General features: G+C 56.5%; 2 protein-coding genes across 9 annotated transcripts in view; one reads left to right on the plus strand and one right to left on the minus strand.

Moving 5' to 3' along the window:
* ACAD10 (acyl-CoA dehydrogenase family member 10) lies at positions 1-12,533 on the minus strand. Of its 8 annotated transcripts, none has more exons than XM_080559383.1 (15): positions 12,410-12,533; positions 11,210-11,387; positions 10,541-10,689; positions 9,565-9,759; positions 9,111-9,269; positions 8,176-8,335; positions 7,632-7,773; positions 7,222-7,290; positions 6,272-6,453; positions 5,553-5,703; positions 4,605-4,750; positions 3,940-4,113; positions 2,993-3,348; positions 964-1,033; positions 1-687 (listed from the first exon to the last, which is right to left on the minus strand). In XM_080559383.1, exons 2-14 carry the CDS (start codon positions 11,376-11,378, stop codon positions 968-970), a joined length of 2,118 nt encoding a protein of 705 aa, XP_080415509.1. In that variant the 5' UTR covers positions 11,379-11,387; positions 12,410-12,533; the 3' UTR covers positions 1-687; positions 964-967. The 8 variants fall into 8 exon arrangements, with proteins under 8 accessions (XP_080415509.1, XP_080415508.1, XP_080415506.1 ...); XM_080559382.1 differs by having other exon boundaries at positions 956-1,033; XM_080559380.1 differs by having other exon boundaries at positions 4,587-4,750.
* Positions 12,491-20,112, plus strand: part of BRAP (BRCA1 associated protein) — a 14,870-nt gene continuing 7,248 nt past the window's right edge. Inside the window, exons 1-9 of the mRNA XM_080559394.1 lie at positions 12,491-12,699; positions 12,789-12,935; positions 13,488-13,689; positions 14,453-14,642; positions 15,574-15,687; positions 16,172-16,320; positions 18,490-18,565; positions 19,178-19,316; positions 19,820-19,929. Of these exons, the coding sequence (XP_080415520.1) occupies positions 12,618-12,699; positions 12,789-12,935; positions 13,488-13,689; positions 14,453-14,642; positions 15,574-15,687; positions 16,172-16,320; positions 18,490-18,565; positions 19,178-19,316; positions 19,820-19,929 (1,209 nt within the window). The 5' untranslated portion in view covers positions 12,491-12,617. The remainder of the gene's footprint in view (positions 12,700-12,788; positions 12,936-13,487; positions 13,690-14,452; positions 14,643-15,573; positions 15,688-16,171; positions 16,321-18,489; positions 18,566-19,177; positions 19,317-19,819; positions 19,930-20,112) is intronic.

Below are 20,112 nucleotides of genomic sequence, written 5' to 3' on the forward strand. Positions count from 1 at the left end.
AATATTGAATTAATACCAGAGAGCACGTGAAGAGCCCAGGAATCACCACGATCACAAGCCCCCAGTCCTCCCTGCTGCTGGTCCGTGTGGGGCACTGGAAGCCCCCCGCTGATCTGCATCGCCCCAGGGAAACCCAGAGAGACCCACTGCAGCCCCGGGGCCGTGGAGTCCTCCCAGTTCCTCCCAGTTCCTCCCAGTTCCTCCCAGTTCCAGGGGCCTCGGCTCCAGGGACTCCCCAGAAGCCAGAGTCCTCCAGGACCTGATCCAGTTCCCCCACCACGGGAGTCCCAGCACCCACGGGGTGCTGGGGATGTGCTGAAGGCGAGAGGCTCTGCTCCATCTCCTTCATTCCCAAACCCGGCCCGGCTCTCCCTGCTGCAAGGCTCGTGCCTGCAGCCTCATGACCCAGGGATGGAATTTGCCCCACAGCTATTGATCCAGATGACAGCAAACACCACAGAAATTCAAAAGCTCGCAGGCTGCAGATACCGTGACCCCTCCCACGCCAGAGGGGCTGGTTTAGCCTCACAGCCAAGGCTCCCCAGCGCCGTCTCAGCTCCGGTTTGCAGCCTGCTGTCCTGTGAGGCACGCGGGACCTTCGGCCAGACCTTCGTGGGACCTTCAGCTGGGCGTGGGGCTCAGGCCTGGGCTGGGGTCTGCACGGCTGCGATGTTCTGCTCCAGAGACCTGTGCGAGAGCGAGATCCATGCCCACGCGGGGCAAGTAAGGGACTGCAGGACCAGGGAAGCCCGGCAGCAAATGCCTCAGCTCCTTCCAAATGCCCAGGATCCCAGAGCAAACAGGACAAATCTCCCCTTGGGCTCTTTGGCCCCGGGCTGCAATGCCTGTGTGACATTCCCGGTGCGCTCCTCCCGGCCCCAAAAGGCAGGTGTACCCCCCCCCCCCCCGCTGCTTTATCTGGGCCACAGGAGGATGAGCTGTGAGGTGTATGTGCCTGCTCACCCGGCTAGCCTGATCCACGGCCTGCCCAGTCAGCATCGGAGACACCGCTTTGGCTCTGGCACTCTGCCTGCTGGAAGAAGACGAGACACATTGCGTCCTTCTCCGTCCTCCCCTGGCCCTTCCCCGGCCGTGACAGTGCAGCCGCGGGCCCGCTGCCTCGGCCGGAGGCGCTCGTGTTTGCTCAGAGAGAGGCTGAGCTCTGCTGTGCTCCCCTCGAGAAGCTCTCCCCGGGGAACTGGGGACATGGGCAGCCTCTGGGACCCGAGCACTCCCATGCAGGGCATGGCAGGATCAGCCCAGGCGCTGCCTCGTTCAGCTGAATTCCATCTCGCAGGGACAAACCCTGCCCCCGCAGCGCCAGCTGGCCCTTTCCCTTGGCTCTTGCCCAGCCTGGGAGTGCTGCGACAGCCCTCGGCCGGGCCTGCTCAGCCGTTTAAGGCCCCACTGCCGTTATCTTTCCTCTGCAGGCAGCAGGACCCCACCCCTGGCCTCCTCCCCCCAGCTTTACGACGTGCTTCCACAGCTGAGGGCGCAGGGGCGATGCCAAGGGAAGAAGCGGTGCGATGGACGGGGAGAAGGCAGGGACCGGAGGGATGAGGGGGCTCTGCTCCCCCAGGCCAGGAGCGGTGCCTGCACCGCAAGCCCAGGGCACGGAGGAGGGACGGAGCGGCAGCCCCGGTGTTTGAAGACCCGGGGACTCTCCCCCAGGTCTGAAGATGAGCGTCTGGAAGAAGGGCGAGGGGATGTGCTCCTCTCAGCACTTCCAAACTGCCTGCAGCCGGCTTCTCTCCGGGATTAGCTGCTAAGCACCCTGACACGCTGGTTTTTGCTGCGTGAGCACAAGGAAACATTTCTGAAAGGCTCAGCAGCAGACGGGATCGGTTGTTTTTTTTTTTTTTTTGGCAGTTAAAAGGCAGTTAAGCAACCCACTGCACTCGATAACGTCACTGGAGTATGTTAAGGGCCCAATTTAAGAGCCCAATCTCGGCAGCAACTCGAGGAGAGCGATGTTTGCCTTCGTGACACGCACTGGGAATGATTACTTAGGACACCACTCCCAGCAAATCCCTTCGGAACAGGAGCCAGCCCAGAGCCACAGGCACACTGAGCCACCCCGCGTCCACCAGCAGCACCGAGAAATGGGTTTGCAGAGCCTGGGCAGGGGACCCAGGCGTCCTCGTAGCTGTTTTTTGGCCTGCCCTGCCTTGCGCTGGCAGAAAGAAGAGATGCGTCTCCAAAACTCTACCGTTTGGGACTTGACGGTACTCCCTCCTCTCTGCCACTGACCCCAGACGTGACCTGGTGTGTCATTTGGGTAGCTGCTTTCTGCCTCCTCGCCACCACACCAGACAGAAGCGACGTCCCTCCGCTCCGAGGGGCCAGGGCTGCAGCAGCACCCGCTGCGTTCGGGAGAGCCCAGGACGGTGGCAGGGCCAAAGTCCAAGCGGCATCCCAGAGCCTGCTCTGTCTGATCCCACGCTTCTCACCGGGCAGGGATAAGTTGGCTGCTGGCAGGGGAGCCTGCAGGGACAGCCCCTGCCGGGAGAGCAGGCTGAGAGAACAAAAAAGGAGGAAATGCGGGGCGCGCCAGCAGCTCCCTGCCCTGCTGAAGGGCCATCCCCAGCCAGTGCACCAGGAGGCACTGTCACAAAGAATATTCTCTCGGCCTTTCCCTCCCAGAGAGAGCCCTGCCAGGAGAAGGGAGCGAGCGAGCGCTGGACTGGCAGCACGGGACTGAAAGGTCCCGATTTCTGGGCCTCCGTCAGCGTCGGTGGCAGTGCCCTGGGGGAGCAGCCCCATTTATCGCAGCTGGCCTGGCCGTAACCTGCTAATCTGGGAAGGGAGCGCCAGCTTCTGGAACTGCTGCTTCCTAGAATACGAACTCCGCAGCCAGCAATTTCGCCAAGTCACAGGGCTCTGGGTGCCAAGTGCCTGATGTGATTGGGAATGCAAAGGCACTGAGAGGCATGCCGCGACCTCCGCCCCGGTGTAAGGGAGCAAAGCTGCTTTAGGAAGGCAGACGGCTCACCTGCAGCTCTAGCAGAGGCGGCAGAGTCCACCTGGGCTGGGAAATCAGAAAACTCCCCTGGACATCCAAGATCCTTTCCGGCTTGCAGTAAAGACCCTCGGCCATCCCCAAGAGGCTGCTGAGGGAAGTGACGGGGGGGACCTGGGGCACGGAGGCAGCCCCGGGACACGGCCAGGTGCCGCAGCTCCTGCTGAGGAACGGCCCCTGCCTGGCCCAGGTGCTGTAACGCCGTGCACAAGGCTTTGCAGCAGGGAGGCTCTCAAACACGCGGAATCCTTCTTTGACGGCAAAGTCCCAGGCCAGGTCTGCCACGAACTCTGCGTGCTGCGGGCGGCTTTCACCTGGGGCTGGCCTCCCTGGGGACGAGAGAAGAATAAAGCACCCGTGTGACACAGCCACATCCCAAACAGAGCCGCGTGTCCTCGTCCAGGCCAGCACAGAAGGACTCGGGGAGACTCTCTTCTAAGGAATTTGCAAATACCATCTTATTTTTCTCTGATAAAAACTCCCAGGCCAGACCTGATGTGTGCAGATAAACAGCACTGAGAGCCCCCCCCACCTCCCTGCTTCCCAGTTGCTCTAAGGCTGGGGCTTACTTCGGAAGTCTGAGAGCTCCGCCTGTAGGACACGCCTCTGAGCTCTGGGCTCTGCTCAGTCCTCGCAAGAAAGAAGTGAGCCCCCGACCTCCGATCAGCACAAAAGGCAAACGCAGTCCTTACGTCCACCAAAAAAGCAGCAGCTGGGGAAGTGCCCTCTGCGTGCCCCCCTTTGGACCTTTTTAATGTTTGCAGGACACGACTGGACCACAAAACGTGCTGTCCTCAAAGCCCAAGGCTGCCTTGCTCTCCTGCTGACCCAGCTACCTCCCAGACACGCCAGGCTTTGCTTTACTGCCCGAAATTCCAGCGACCTGCGCAGAACTGGGCCGCGTTGGTTGGGCTCCTCACCTGCCAGAGAGCGTTTGTACCGTCCCTGCAGCACTGCGGCCAGTCGGAAGAAGGCAAAGGCCATGTAGAAATGAAAGTTCTCGGGGCGCTCCACTCCCCTGTGGCCACAGTACATCTGGCAATACTCCTCTGCAGTGGGGACCCCCGGGTGCCCCAGACCCCACCGCGCCGAGCCTGGAAGACACGAGGGGCAAAAGGAGTCAGCAGGCACCGGGCAGCTCGGCCCTTCCTAGGGGAACCAGGAGCCTCGTGGCAGAGCCCTGCAGGGGCTGCAGGGAGAGGGAGAAGAATCCAGACTGGTTTTTGAACACGGATCTGCTTGCTAACAGCGATCTGTGTGCAGGGACACGGGGCCAGCACCAAGCAGGGCAGGGAGCGCGCAGCAGGGCTCACACCGGGGGCAATTCCTCACCACACGGGCGGCAGGCAGGAGACAAACTGGGGACGGGGTGATCGTGGCACAGGGACCTGTGCAGTGCAGAAAAATGCTTCTGCCCTTGAGGAACGTAGGGCTCTTCAGAGAAGGGGAAGAGCAGGGAATACGGTACACGATCCACAGCCCTTCCGGACTGCAGCTGAGCTCTCTAAGGGCAGGAGCTAATCTGTTTCAGAACTCTGGTTCCTCTGTGTGTGTGTGTCAAACGTGCCTTTGCCCCTCTCTGTACCTCTCGGTGCGTTAAAGTGAGGTGGCAGGAAGAAGGCCATACAGTTATTCGCCAAATCGGAGATGGGATCTCCTAGAGTTGAAAGCTTCCAGCCAAGGACAGCAAGGACTTCTGGCCTCTGTGGGTGAAAGACCAGGTTGTCCACCCTGTATCAGAGGGAAAAAAGAGATCAGGAAAGTCTCAAGAGGGAGAAAACAAAATCCCAGGGCTCAGCAGCAGTAGGTACCTTCCAGTGCTCTTCACTCTGTGCAAAAATTGCTGAGTCCTCTGAGAGGTTATGCAAGTGAAATATAATTTCTGCAAGCATAGGTCAGGGAGAACAGAGATTACTCAACAGCGAACTCCCTGGTTAATGATGAACTGAACTGCACTTTGAAGAACGAAACCCAGTTATGTGGGGCCTTGGATCATTAACATGTTCCAGGACAGGCTAGCCAAAAAGCAAAGCTGGCAAATCACTGTCCAGTGAGATCTTCTGGTCACTTTAAGGGCATGCAGTAACTCGAGGCCCTCCCCTGTCATGTTCTGCAGTTTGTGTGTAGCACAGCCTTCAACAATTTGACCCCCAGGAGAGGGCAGCAGCCCACTGAGGACGAAAAAGAGAGGGCAGTAATCCTGCCAGGGCGCAGAGAGCACCTCTGATCCCAGCCACACCGCTCCTGGACGACTTTATGTCTAAGGCTGGCAGCAGGCAGGTTTTGCCGTACCTCCTGCAACACCTCAGCAGCCTCACGAGCTCTGTGAACACCAAACAGCTTTGCTACCTGCACCAGCACTGAGTTCTGAGGAACAGCTTGCGATTCCCCAGCGTTAGACCGGTGTTTATGCTGCCAGTTTCTGTCCCCAGTTTTCCTGGGAGGACCAGTAGGGGGAAGATACGGGAGCACTTTTGCTCCCCCTCTACCACCCAGGAGGTGTTCCACGGAAATGCTGTCAGCCAAGCAGTACCTGAAGTCACCGTGTACAACTGTCACCTCCTGAGAGTCAGGAAAATGCAGAGGCAGCCACTTGATGAGCCTCTCCATGGCTGGGATGACATCAGTTTCCACAGCTCGATACTGCTTTGTCCAGGAATCAACTTGCTGCTGAATGTAATTACCTGTAACGAAGGAATGGAGGCTCTCAGGGACAAGAACAGGCACAAGGAGGTTTCAGAAGAGATAAATAAAAGAAACGTGCTGAAACAGTCAAGCAGGTCTCAGTCCAGCACCCTGAGAGAAGCTACAAGAGTTTAACTGTGATTTCCAGGGGTCCCATACATTCGTATCTGGGCACTGGATTTGATATTCTGGTGGAAATAGTCAAATCCTGGACGAAAACGTAACTTTTCCGCCAGCTCTGAGAAGCTGAGGTAGCCCTGCAGAGAATCTGGAGGAGCTGAGCAGAGTTTCGTGTGCTCAGAGATGGCAGCAAACGAGTCACTCCTACACCCACAGTGCAACTCTTGCTGATGGCAGGAAGCTCCAGGGGCTACGAGCAGGAAACACAGACCTGGAGAATTTAAAGCAGCTTTCCACGCCCTCCCAAGAGGCCTGGGGATGCAGGCACTCTTCCGCACGCCTTTGCTTTCCCCAGGTTTGGTCCAAGTCCCGCACTTGAGCCTGTCCCTCGAAACGCTGGTACCCAGGAAGAGAAAACGATGACAGGGATACAAAGCCTTCCCTCACCACGCTCCCCGTAGTCCTCCAGCCGGGCTGCTCCGAGGTCTACGCCGTGGATCTTGGCGAGGACTTGGCTCATGGCAGCGTAGGCAGCCCCCCGCTGGCTAGGCAGCAGCGCTGCCAGGGCGGCGTCGCTGTAGATGTGGCCGGCGCAGTGCTCCATCAGGTAGAAGGGCACACCAAGGGTGCTGGGGAAGCAAGGTGGAACTGGTGTGTCTGAGGTTAATCCCGCTGCCTACCACCCTGCAGGTCTCACCTGCACCAGGAGCAAGCCCCCAGACTTTACCTGCACTCCGAGGGGAAGGGCAGCCTCAAGAGCACTGCTCCCTGGGCGCTCACGCCCAGCTGTGGCCTGGGCCCAAGCCTACCTCGGGCTGCCAGCCGGGGGCACGTGGCTGTGGCGTGATCAGTGCAGCCCCTCCAGCCCCCCGAAGCTGGCAGTTAGAAAAATCACCTCCTCACCTGAGCACACCGAGTCAGTGGGAAGCACTACAACATTTTTATAGCTGCTTTTCAGGGGAAGAGAGCATTTTGATTAAGCGCTAAAATAAGGATAAACGAGCCAAGACTGGGCAAACACTGATCAGATCAGCACAATTTGGGAATTGGGGCTGGGAGACACAGCAGCTCCCGGGGCAGATCCCGACAGCTGCTTAGCAGCGGGCAGCGATGCCACCACACGGCTGAGCGTGGCAAACACCAGCACAGCCACGGGAAGGCAGGTGGGAGGGAGAGGGCCAGAATCACTCTGTGACCGCTTCACAAAACCATCCAAGGATTCGCAGGCCAGCAAGATCTGTCGCTGTGCCTTCGCTCTGCAAACCCACAGAAACACACGTGCCTGCCTGGGTTCTTACACCTGACCCACCCTGACAGGAGCACTCCTTCTCCCCACTTCTTGGGGGAATCTGGCTGAAGCTGTCAAGTGGAGAGGGAAAGCTGAGGGACGAGATTACCTGCTGTCCTCACAGAGAGCAAGTACAGCGGGAACGGGAACACCAGCCTCAGAGAGTGCCTTCAGTACCCTGCCAGGGCAAGCCAGAGAGCCGTTTCAGCACAGAAAGGCATTAGGGAATCAGTAATTGAACTGCACTGTCGCTATGCAGATGCACAATATTAAAAAGAGTCCTGCGCTCAGTTTTACAGATGCTAAAGTAAGGTGGCTCGAGGTGGGGGAAGAGAAGCACGCCAAAATCTTTGGCCCAAAGCCTCAAGACCGATCCAATCCACTCTGGGAAATCACGGGAATATCGTCACAGCCTTCCGCAGGAGTCCTGCCGAGGCAGAGAACTCCGGCACAGCAAGCTGGTTTGGGACTACAGGCTCTGCCAGCCAGCTGGTGTGAGGAGCGGAGCTGCCTTCTCACCTGTATTCTCTGCCGACAGCAGGGCCTGGGGGAAGCTGGCCGTCAGGGAGCTCCTTCTTCAGCACCAGCGAGCGGTCTCCAAACCGGACGTAATAGGTCCGGGCAGCCCGGCCGCGGCCAAACTGCCGTAACACCAGCGGACCTGGAGAGATCAGAGCAGAGGGTCAGGAAACACAAGCAAGATCTGGGATTATTTCTCACCATTTCTCCAGGTTTTACTTTCCCTTCCCGTGCTTGGTTCTGGAAACTCATTTGCAGCAATCAGGAACCTACACTTTGCTCCTCAGCCACAGACCCCTGGGGGCCACAGCAGCAGCTCACAGACGGACACAGGTCAGGAATATTCCTGGCGTCTCTTTGGCAACTTGTGCTCAGCGCCTCCCAGATAATGAAGTCCTAAAATGTTGCTTCCCAGTCCAGCAGTGACGGACCACTGAAACCTTTCCTTAATATTATTTTCAATCCATCTGCCATATGACAGAAAGAGCCAACGGCTCCAGGATACGTGAGCGTTCAGGCTGGAGAGCAAAAAGTGCTGCACTACCTGTTGCCCGCTCGCTGAAGACATTTTCAAGGTACTTCTGCAGATGATCTTTTGGAATTTCCACGGTTGGTCTCACTGAACAAGTATACGGCACAAAGCCTTGTAAAGGAAAGCCCAGATGGGTTTCCAGCTCTTTGAGTGCTACTTCTAGATCATCGACCTGAAAGAAGGAGAGAGGGAGTTCGAAGATAAACTTGCCTAGGAAAGGAGCTCTGCGCGCTTGTGATGCATTTACCTGTGAGCCTAACGGCACTGATTCAGAGACGTGCAGGAATTCACTGGTCAGCCTCAGCCAGCACCAAGTGCCATTACCAGCACTCGCTGAGCCTCCCACCTCAGTCTCTGTCCCCACGATGTACCTTTCACAGTGACATTGGCACCGTGAGCTTGGGCTGGGATAAAAGCTGGAATTCCTCACGTGCCATCCCGGGGAGCAGAGTTCCCTCTTCCCACCAGTCCCGTACTTACCCTTATCCCAGCGGTCCCCTCACCAAAGTAAAATCCCTGTGCTCTCTGTCTCCAAAGCCTGAGAGTTAACCATTGCCCAGGTGGCAGATTCTTGAAGCCTCAGTTCCCAGAAATTTATTAAATATGTTTTACAATCTTACATCAGATGGATGTGGTTGTCTCAACCATACGTTAAGGCTGTTTCTCTAACAGGGAAATGAGGTCCATGAAAGAGAAGCAACTTCTCCCAGGTTATGCTGGCTGTAGGGTTTAGAGCTATGAAAGAAACACGCCAGTAAGGATTCTGCCAGTAATCCTCCCCTTTAACCCTGCCACATCCTGGAGGAATAAGGACAGGCTGAAACAAAAGGCTTGCCAACGTGAGTCTGCCACTTTTCCATTTGAAAATCCTGGGCCGCTCAAGTCAAACACGGCTGCTGGGCTTAGAAACCGTGCCCACGGCTTGACCTGGTTCCACTGCTTTGTACCTTCACTGTTTTGATGCCAAGCCGGGCCGCTGTTTGGAGGCTCTGGCTGCTGCTGTCGAGGAAGATGGATTCCTGAGGCCGAACGTCCAAGCGCTCCAAGCACAGCTTGTAGATACGAGGATCTGGCTTGCACTTTCCTTCCCGATGAGCTTCAACTACCTGTGGCGACAAGCAACGGGTTATGCACGCGCCTGCTGTGATCACAACGTCTGTGCAGTGTTGGAAACGGAGGACAGGAGGGTGGGGGTGAGGCCGACAGGCGAAGGAATGTGTGAAACAAAGGACACGGGGACCAGAGGGCTGACAGGACGTGATTCTGGTGACTGCTATTTGTACATCTGCTAATTGGTGCTGCTGGTAGCCTTTCCTTTGCTACCTGCACGCAAAGAATTTCAGTTACTGCTCTCTACAGTCCTAGCTTCAGAAACACATCTTGTGATCCATCCAGGCTTACCACATCGAAGTGCTGCTGGTCGAGGGGCAGAAAGCTCTCTCCGTTTGACAGACGGAAGCTGTTGCTCAGAAGAGCTGTCTTAAGGCCTTCCGCACGGATACACTGTACTGCTTCTGCCATTGTGGGGAGCTGTTTTATCATCTCACGTCTGATTAAGTTGGAGAGAAAAGAGTCCACTGGAACACAGACGTTTGCCTAAGAAAACCAGAGAAACCCCCAAGAATGATAATTAGCCATAAATGGTTTTTGAACAGGAAGGGAAAGGAGAGCGGCTGGGTAGGTAGATTGCCCGATCATCTTATCTTGCTGCCCCGCTTCCTCTGGCAGCAGAAGGCAGACAGGGAATCTCCCAGCTAAATTGCTTAGACCAAATCTGGTTCTCAGGTTACTAATTCTACAGAAGCAGCAGAGCTAAAGAGCTGATTTTGGCAAAGAGGAATAGGCTAAAGCTCATCCTGTCATGGAATCGAGGCAGGTTAGAGATAAATACTGGATTACCGTTCAACAAGAGGGAAAGGAATCTGCATTTCAGAGTCAGATGTTTCAAAAAGACCTCATCAGGCTTCTACTGATCCTAAGAACCCTACTCAGAGACCAGTCTCCATCTGTCAAGCACGTTCATGCATGAACTAGCAGCAAAAGCCTTTCAGCTGGTCTTTGATTCTCTGATTTCTCATCTCAGGTGATCCCAGAGGTGTCTTCAAATCAGAAAGTTATGAAATACGGAGGAAGAAGCTGGTGGAAGTGAAGGCAAATTCTGCTCACCATCCTGCCTGGGTAGCGGAATGATAACGGCAGTGAGAAGCCTGCCCCGATCAGACAGCAATGCTGCCCAGGTGGTAAATCCAAACCCTTCCATTGAAGGATTTATTTTAAAAGCTCCTCTCTCCTTACTGAACCACCAGGTTCCCACATTGCAGGATCCCCTTTCCCTGCAGTCAGGAAGCACAAAGAGAGGAAGGGGTAGTTGGCTTACAATCTCAAAGCACTCCTGTCCCAGCTCCTGCAAAAACTCCACAGTCGTCAGCTCTCCTCTTGAGTACTTGAGAGAGGGACTGTTTTCCCCTCCAGAGGTTACAGCTCGTTGGATGGTGCCGGCTGGAATACAATTCCGGGCCTCCCAGTCTATGTAAAGAAAAGTGAGAAAGCCAGGAAAGAGCAGATATGGCATCATCAGAACTGGGAAACTAGCTTGAAATCCCTCTACAAACCTAAAACCTGATAGATAAGACTAATGAGAATCGTGACGGGCTGAGGTAATTTACCAAGACACAGAGATAAGAGGTTTAGCATTTCCCCAGCCAAAGAACCTGATCTTTACTTTTAGTGTGGTACCCTTGGGGTGAAAACACAGCTCTTTGTGTCCTGCGGGGCAGTGCCAACGTTAGGTGCTATCAACCAGTGCCATTACAGGGCCGTTTTATCACCAGAAGTGGCCTGGCTCTGGCCTGGAGATGTCGACACGGTTGCTGGCTGCTTCTGATGGCGCAACTGGGAACGTCGCACAGCGAGCGGTGACCATCGCAGCCACTGCAGCTTCTTGAACATCTCACCCGCGGCAGAGGTGACCACCAGAGACGTGTGAAATGTATTTTGCCTAAATACACAGGAACGAGAAGACCAGATGAGAAATGAGAGCACGCACCCGCGGCTGTCCTGTGCGGGGCCGGGAGGAGCACCCCGCTGGCGTCCAAGACCACGGCTCTGTAAGGGCTCCGGCCGGATCGCCTCCGCCGGGCTGAGGCGGCGGCAGCGTGCGGCGGGGCCCCGGCCCAGCGCGGGCAGGGGGTGCGGGCAGCGCGCCTCAGGAACATGTCCCGGCCCTGTGGAAACAGGAGGGGGTCACGGCGATGGCCAGGGCAGCGCCCGACACCCAGCGCGGCTCTGAGGCGGCGACGGCGGGGCGCTGAAGGAGCAGGCGGGAGGGGAAGAGACTGAGGTGTTTGGGGGCGTTTTGAGGTGTTTAGGGGCGTTTGGGTCCGTTTTGTGGTGGTTTGGGGCGTTTTAGGGGCATTTGGGGCCGTTTTGTGCTGTTTTGGGGCATTTGGGGGGCATTTTGAGGCATTTGGGGCCGTTTTGTGGTGTTTGGGGCTGTTTTGCGGTGTTTTGGGCTGTTTTCAGGCACTTTGTGGTGTTTTGTGGCTCTTGGAGGTCATTTTGGGCTATTTTGAGGCACTTCGTGGTGTTTTGGGGACATTTTAGGGGCATTTTGGGCCGTTTCGTGCTGTTTCGGGGCATTTGGGGGGCATTTTGAGGTGTTTGGGGCCGTTTTGTGGTGTTTGGGGCCATTTTGCAGTGTTTTGGGCCATTTTGAGGCACTTTGTGGTGTTTTGGGGGCATTTCAGGGGCATTTGGGGCCGTTTTGAGGCACTTTGTGGTGTTTTGTGGCCCCTGAGGGGCATTTTGGGCCATTTTGAGGCACTTTGCGGTGTTTTGGGGGTATTTTGGGCCTATTTGGGGTGCTTTGTGGTGTTTTGTGGGGCGTTTGGGGGGCATTTTGGGCCGTTTCGAGACACTTTGCGGTGCTTTGGGGGCGTTTTGGAGAAATTTTAAGGCGTTTCGGGGCACTTTGGGCGAAGGCGACGAGGCCTGGCCCTGCGGCCTACCGCGGCCTGCGGCTGTGGGGCAGCCTCCCCAAGCAGAACGACGACCTCCACCTCTCGCAACGAGCAGCCCCCCCCCTTGCCCCACCCACACCCCCCCGGGGGTCACAGAAGCCCCAGGACCGAGGGCGGGGGGCGACAACCGCGGCTCTTCCCCCCCAGGGCCCCCCCCCCCCCAGGCCGGGCCTTGCCAGGCACCGGGGACGGCTTCCCCCTGCCCCCCAAATCTCGCGAGAACTCACCGCCAGCTCTCGCGAGGAGCACGCGAGCCCCGCGGCGAGCCCCCGTCTCCCCCGCGCCGCCGAGCCCCTCCCCCTCGTGACGTCATCGCGCCGGCGTGACCCGGCGGGGTCAGAGGGGAGAGGTGCGCGAGGCGGAAGCGGCGCCTCAGAGCTCCCGGGGGCGGCGGCGGCAGCGGCGGGGCCGGGCGGGGCCGTGCCGGGCCCACCGATGAGCGTGTCGCTGGTGGTGATCCGCCTCGAGCTGGGCGAGCACTCGCCGCTGCCCGCCGGCTTCGCCTACAGCGCGGCCGGTGAGTGCGGCCTGGTCCCGGTAGGCCCGGTAGGCCCGGTACCGGGAACTAGGCCTTGACGCCTCCTCTCCCCCTCCCCCTCCCAACAGCTCCCGACATGGCGGCGGATAGCAGCGGCGCGGCCCCGGCCTGCCTGCAGGGGAAGGGCCCCGGAGAGCGGGCGGCCATCCTGCACCAGCACCTGGGCCGCAGGGAGCTCACCGATGTCATCATCGAGACCATCCGGCCGCGGGCAGGTACGGGGCGGGGGGGGGTGCCCGGTACCGGCAGGAGCTTGCTGGTCTCGGTGGGGGGTGCGGGGAGGGGCTGGCACCTAGAGGGGGGGGGCTGCAGCGGTTGAGGTGCCCCCCTGGTGGGGGTTTAAGGGCAGGAGAGCCCAGTCATGGCAGTGCCCGGGTTGCGGTGGTGTCCCCGCTGCCCCCGAAGCAGCACAGGGGGAACCAATAATGTGGGGCTCGCCTTGCTTGTGCTCGGTGAAGCTGTGTGGGCGGCTCTTTGCCGGTACCAGCACCGGTCAGGGTCTAACCGGGCGCTGAACAGAACCTGCCCAGCTTGACTCGCACGCTGGGGTCCTGCCGGGGGCTTGCACGTGGCCTTTGGCAGCTCCCGAGTTTCCACCAGGACAAAACAGCTGAGCTGGGTCTCGTTCCGCCGCCTTCCCGGGGCGCGATTTGCCTCCTCACGGTTTGGCTTCTCGCTCTCGTTGCGTTCGTGCAGGCTGCGCTTGGAGAACGTTAAGCATTTCTCGTTGCTTGGTTAGTAATCTGAAAGCTTTTGGTTTGTAAAAGATGAAACCAAAGGTGCCGTGGAAGGAAGGAAATCTTCGGAGGCAGCGTCTGCTGAGGACAAAACCAAACCCGACGAGCAAAGCCAAGAGTGCGAGGCCGCTCCAGACTCGCCTTCCAAGCAGCTCCCTGACCAGATCTCCTTCTTCAGCGGGAATCCCTCGGTTGAAATCGTTCACGGCATCATGCACCTGTACAAAACAAAGTAAGGGCGCCTGACTCACGGCAGCTCTCTGGGAGCCGCGCTCCTGAGCGGTGAGGCCAGCAGGAAGGGCGGGTCGGTCGCCCCGGGCTGCGGCAGGCGGGAAGGGTGACCCCGCACCCACGGCACCCGCGGGCCTGGGGTGGTGCTGGAGCTCAGGGTTGGCTCGGGGCTCCTGCCAGGGGCTGGTTTAAGAAATGGGGTTCCTAAAAAAGAAAAAAAAAGGGCAGTTTTTCAAGGAATCCAGCGGTTAAATTTCAGTCTGCAAGGTCTTGGCGGCGGGCCTGAGGAGCTCGCTGAAGCAGGAAGCTTCGTCCCATGTTTCAGGGCTTATAATTCCGCTCCCTTCCCCGGCAATTGCAGGAGAAATTCCATCTCAGGTCTGCCCAAGAGCTGTCAGGAGACGCAAAATGAGCGTTTGAAATGGCAACAAATGCGGCTCGTTTGTTCTGCGAGTAGTTCTGAGCCTCTGTGGCTTGCCAGCTTCAACTGCTCTTAGAGAAAAACAGGTGATGGATTATTCCTGACGCAGCCGTTATTTATTGGAGCCGCCGTTTTGATCCTTTGCTAAAAAGTGAGAGTTCCGTGTGGGTATTTAAGGCTCCGACAGCCCCGTGCTTCTTGGTAACCGTTTACAGACGCGCAAAAGAGCGTTCGGATTGACAACAAAACTATCCTAGTGGCTGCGGCTGTGGGAGGGGTGATAAAAGCCGTGCCTCCGTCCCCTCTGGAGTGACGTGGGGCCGTGTAACCGTTCCCTTCCCAGCAAGATGACCTCCCTGAAGGAGGACGTCAGGCGCAGCGCCATGCTCTGCATCCTCACGGTGCCCGCTACCATGACCAGCCACGACCTGATGAAGTTCGTGGCTTCCTTCTACGAAGTCATCGAGCACATGAAAATCATCCGAGACTCCACTCCCAACCAGTACATGGTGCTGATCAAGTTCAGCTCCCAGGTAAGAGCTGGAAGCCCCCGTGCCTCGGGAGGGCTGTATGGCTGCTGCGTGGCTTTGCTGGCCGGCTCTTGGCCAACCTCGTGCTTTGCCCTCGGTGAAACAGCTCCGTCCTACGGCCCAGCACCTCCCTGGGGCTGCTCGCTGAGGTTCTCCCCACACCCTGACCCGCAGGGAAGCGTCTGCACGGTCCGTCTATGCAATTTCTTGGCGGCAGGAGATTTAAAAGCTGTTAGGCCTACCTGGACACCCTGTTCTCTGCCATCAGAGCACGTTCAGAGAGAGCAGTGCATTGTGCTGAGCAGAAAGAGACCTGCCAGGGGGGTTTTGTTTCTGTTCTAGGAAAAACTCGGTCTGCTGAGGAACTGGGTGGTTTCCCAGCCCCTGCCAATGCAGCGGGAAAAGGGCGGTCTGCCCCCAAAAGTGAGGGCCAGGTGGCACCAGGCGGGTAGCAAAAGCAAACCCCGCGGGCTTTTACTTATCTGGCTCCCGTGACGGGGAGCGAGGGAACGTGGCGTTCAGCTCCCACCGTGTGTGATTGCCTGCGAGGCGAAGGGCTGGGGGAGGTTACTCCCTGAGAACGGGTGGCGTTTGGTAGGGCTGGGTTTGGTTCTGCCTCTTTACAAGCAGCTCGGAGCCCACCCGAGCTGCTACGGGTGAGTGGATCCTCGCCCTCAGTCAGCCTGTCCCCTTCCCCGACCCCGGTATCGGTGTCCTGCAACGGGGCCCTCGTAAACTTTCACAAAGAGACCGAATTCGCTTCGCAAACGCGCTGAAATCGCTGACGAGGAGCGACGCAGGCGCTGAAGGGAAATCCGTTATTCCTGCCGAGCGCTCGGGAGGGGAGAGGAGAGGACGCAGCCGATTCCTCCTCCGTGGCTGTCTCAGCGGCGAGCCTTCTCTCTTTAACCGCCCCCCCTCGCCGTGTGCACAGGCTGACGCAGACAGCTTCTACATGGCGTGCAACGGCCGGCAGTTCAACTCCATCGAGGAGGACGTGTGCCAGCTGGTGTACGTGGAGCGCGCCGAGGTCTTCAAGTCGGAAGACGTAAGTTTTTGTTTTCTTCTTTCTTTTCCCCCGGACTTGGGAGACTTACCAGGGTTATTTATGCCGGACAGAACACCGCAAGAAGCTCTTCGCTGCTTCAATCCGAAGCCCGTTTCACGTTCCAGTGCTGTTTCTACTTGGGAGGGGTTGTTTGGTGGCTCTGTAAGCTTCGTGCCTCACTTGTGCAGCGTCTCTGACCTAACCCTGCCAGGTGCAGCGGTCTGGTGGGTCCAAAAAACGTGGTGGGACCGCAGCAGCCGCGCTGACCCTGCGCTGCCGTGAGGCTGTGTTCCACGGAGCGCTGAATTGCCTCCTTTTCTGGTAAACTTCTCCCTGCTGCACAGGCTCGCAGGATCACTTGGTTCTGTTTTTGTACCCTAGTGCCAACAGTAGCGAGAGAGACGTTTGACTTCTCCTGCGTGGGTGCTTCGTTTATGGTGATGGGAGGGTGCTGAGCAATTGGTCTCCGCTTCTTCTTTCGAAGGGGGCCAGCCTGCCCGTGATGGATCTGACCGAGCTGCCAAAATGCACGGTGTGCCTGGAGAGGATGGACGAGTCCGTGAACGGGATCCTCACCACGCTGTGTAACCACAGCTTTCACAGCCAGTGTCTGCAGCGGTGGGAGGACACCACGTAAGAGGCTTTTTTATTTATTTCCACATCTAAAACCCTGCTCCCATTGTGGTGGCTACGTGCTGACAAGACCGGTTCCTCTCATCAAAGTGTGGGGGCAGGAATTGCTGCCAGTTCTGATGCTCTTTTCCTTCCCATTAAGGGACTCCCGGGGAGAAATCTCCCAGCCAAAAGTAATTGAGCGATGTTTCCTGTGAGCCTCGCTGCTGAGGCAACGAGGCAGCTGTAAAATAACGCAGATTGTCTTAAAATGTTGTAGGATAAAAATAGTGGGACAAACAGCATTGCACGCACGCAGCCCTGTTTTGTGCAGCCTCCTGTGTCCTCTCTTTGGGTGTTAGTTTCCCTGGCGTAGCTGAGGCTGCGCTACAGACAGACGAGCGCTGCTGCTGGAGCCTGGAAATCCTTTGGGGAACTTTTGGGAACACGCCGGGCAGCAGCATCGCCCCTCTCACTTGGATGCTCAGAGGGTGAGGAAAAGCTGGGCTGGAGCGGGCTGTGCAGGGGGACAGGGCTGGAAAGCCAGACAAATGGAGGCAGGGAGGAAAGAATAAGGACAAGATCACTCTGTAAAAATCACTCTGTAAATCAGGAGGAGGAGGAGGCAGTTGCTCGGGGCAGGCAGCGTTGTTAAAGGGGGTGTGGGCTGAGCAAGGGCAGGCTGTGCCCCTGGCGGGGGCAGCTGCCCTGTGTCAGGGCCACTACGGGGCAGCGCTGGGCTTGGAGCTGCCTCTGTCCTTAAAGCAGCTCCTCTTCTGGCCGCTGCTAACCCTTTCCTGTTCTTGCTGCTGCCGTCCTTCACGTCACCAGAGGTAGGATTGCAGGTGTCTGAGCCCCTGGTTGGCGCCCAGGCGTTACCAGTCGCGCACGTCTTGCATTCTTCTGGGCGCTGCTGCTTTACTGCACGTCGGGCGGTCGCAGGTGCTGCAGCAGAAGGCTGCTCCTCCTCGCTGTGGGCTCTTCTCTGATACTGGTACCACCGACTGCCTGATTCTGTGATACAGTGCGAGGAAAAAACGTAGGCCGAGGAAATCATTTGTGAGGCAAAGTAAAAGAACTTCGGTGGGATTAATCAGGTTTGTAGCTATTAAGGTTTATTGGCTGCTTTGCCCCATAAATCAAAACCAGTTTAAATTTGAAGCAGTGGAGCTTAGCCAGTGTAGGATCAAGATCCAGAATAACACTTAGATATCTCATGTACAATTTCAGCAGAACTTCTGCTCCCAGTCTAGGAGAACAGTAGAGGAAAAGCCCTGTCCGCTTTGCTTAGGCGCCTCAGAAGCTGTAAGTGCCTGAATTTGTATAGAAAGCTCGCTGCAATCCCGTGCTCTCCTCTCTTGAATATTTCTGTAGCTTATGCAGCAGCTAATGAAGAATACGTAACCAGTCCTGGCAGCGGGATCCCGAGCCTGAGTTACCTCGCTCCCCAGCTGAGCTTGTGGTGGTTGAGGCCTGGACAAACGTTCTTTTTGGTCCTGGTTCTCTCTTTCTGGCAGCACAGCGGTGGTGTTTCAGAAGAAATGATAGCAGGGTGCCCGCTATGGGTTCTTCTAGGGTAGACTTAGACATTTTTCCAGAAAGGCTGAGCCTGAATCCCTTTGGTTGGGCCAAAATCGAGGCAGCAGCCCCCCCGTGTCCTTAGGGATGTTTCAGCACTAAGCGATATTGCAAAGTGCAGGCACCTCGCTGTTAATCAGCTCTCCTCAGCACTCTGTAGTTACAGCATCCTTCCACAACAGCGTGTAGCTGCTGCATGGAAACCTCTGCAATAATGGAGAATGTCCAAGGAATAAAGTGACAACGAGAGGAGAAGTCTCTTTATTATAAAATCTGACTGCCTTCAGCGTATGAGGAGGGTATGGAAGAGCCCTTCTGGGACCTGAATGTTGCTCTGTGCGTATCGCTCACGTCACTAGAGCGCTGACTTGAGACCGAAATGGCTTTGGAAAAACCGATTTGTTCTTCTGTCACTTAGTGGCTTAAAAGCAGGAGCCATTTGTGGAATGGAGGCAAGATTGCGAGGGCTAAATGGGAGCTGAAAGATGCGTGCGCATAGGGAGTGTCCCACAGCATAAGGCATTCACTCGGAGCTCTTTGGCTCTGGTTTTAATTACCTTAATATGAAGTTGGAGCACTGTGTGTCTAATCATGCTGCTTATTGCCCTCTAGGTGTCCTGTCTGCAGATACTGCCAAACGCCCGAGCCAGTGGAAGAGAACAAGTGTTTTGAGTGTGGAGTTCAAGAAGTAAGTAGGTGGGTGGATGGTGAGTGAGATCTAGACTAGATCTGACTGCACAGCTGCTCTAGTTGCTTCTGAGGTTAATTCTGTGGCTCCTTTTGGGTTCGCTTCACCAGTCAGTGGTGTAGCTGCTTTCCTTTTGAGCTGGAATCAGTACCGGGAAGGGATGGTATCTCCCAGGTTGCCTGCTGTGACAAACGTTTCCAGTTCTTAGAGAGCGTTAATGCGTAAACTGATTGGTGCCTGAGATAAGATGTGTGTGATAGCAGGGGGCCAAACGAACACTGAACTCGGTGCTCCCTTCTGGTCTGTGCTCTTCAGAGCTTGTTTTTGTGGTTCTGTCAGGCTGCCACCTTCATTAATCGAGGCCGTTCTCCCATCCATGCCTGTGGTAGTCTGTCAAGGTGCCCGGCATCTGCAGGCTCCTTCTCCTTACTCTTCCACCTGAATGAGGTTTCCTGGAGAGAGGGGGGAAAAAGCAAACCGTTCACGTTTTAGGGAGGTTCCTGGCTGTGCGCAGCATCAGCAGGCTGTTGGTGTCAGATGGTGCTTTCTCAAGGCACCGGTGCCGCCGTCTGACAGTATTGCGAGGACAGAGCTTTCCCGTTCTCCCTGCAGAACCTCTGGATCTGTTTAATATGTGGGCACATAGGCTGCGGCCGCTACGTGAGCCGACACGCTTACAAACACTTCGAGGAGACCCAGCACACCTACGCGATGCAGCTGACCAACCACAGAGTCTGGGACTACGCTGGAGGTGAGCGCTCTGTCTTCCCCCCGCCTTGTAGGATGACCTTGGTTGTAAAACAGCTTCTGGGACCCCAGCAGTGTTAGGAAGAACGCTAGTGACAGTTTGCTTGGAGGTTAAGGGCTTTACATCCGTACTAATCCTTCCTCTTCTGGGAACATCCATCTCCTCTCTAACAGCAGTTTCCGTGGGTCTGTAGCAGATGGGAGAGGGAGAACACGATTCCATAACGAACTGGAGCGGTCCTGCAGCCTCCGCGGAACGTGTTTGTTACTCCCTTTCCATCAATTTGCCCTCAGGTGTGAGAATGGGCTGTGGTAATAAATACCCTGCAAGGTGTCTATGCAAAGCCTGCTAAATAACAAATACATCTCTTGTTGGCTTGCTGCCGTGCTAATATGCTGCTGCAGCAGTCTGCGTGGTTAATTGTGCTGCATAAAGTGTTTCCACTGGTGTCAACCTGGGTGTTCTTAAGCATGAAACTCCTTTTTGGTTGAATTTTCTCTCTTCAGATAACTACGTCCACCGGCTGGTTGCAAGTAAAACTGATGGGAAGATAGTTCAGTATGAGTGCGAGGGAGATATGTGTCAGGAGGAGAAAATTGATGCCTTACAATTAGAGGTAAATATTTTGGCTCGTCGGGCTCTGCTTTGTGCTGCTGTGTGGAAATGTTTCAAATCAGATATGAATACAAGAAAATGACATCAGCTTATGCAGCAGACCTGCTCCCTGCATGTAGGCAATCATCTTCAGACAGAAGCAGGATATTTTTACTTTTTTTTAAAAAAAAAAAAACCTTTTGGC

Source organism: Anser brachyrhynchus (assembly GCF_964034855.1).
Source record: "Anser brachyrhynchus genome assembly, chromosome: 17".
Classification (NCBI taxonomy): Eukaryota; Metazoa; Chordata; class Aves; order Anseriformes; family Anatidae; genus Anser; species Anser brachyrhynchus.

Excerpts from the sequence above, each read along its gene's own strand:
- ACAD10 (XM_080559381.1), bottom strand. The coding sequence starts at position 11,378 with ATGTTCCTGAGGCGCGCTGCCCGCACCCCCTGCCCGCGCTGGGCCGGG. Across the intron at positions 9,760-10,540 it reads GACAGGAGTGCTTTGAGATT|GCAAACGTCTGTGTTCCAGT; the intron begins GTAAGCCAACTA and ends TGGTTTTCTTAG. Across the intron at positions 4,114-4,586 it reads AGGTACAGAGAGGGGCAAAG|GCTCGGCGCGGTGGGGTCTG; the intron begins GCACGTTTGACA and ends CGTGTCTTCCAG.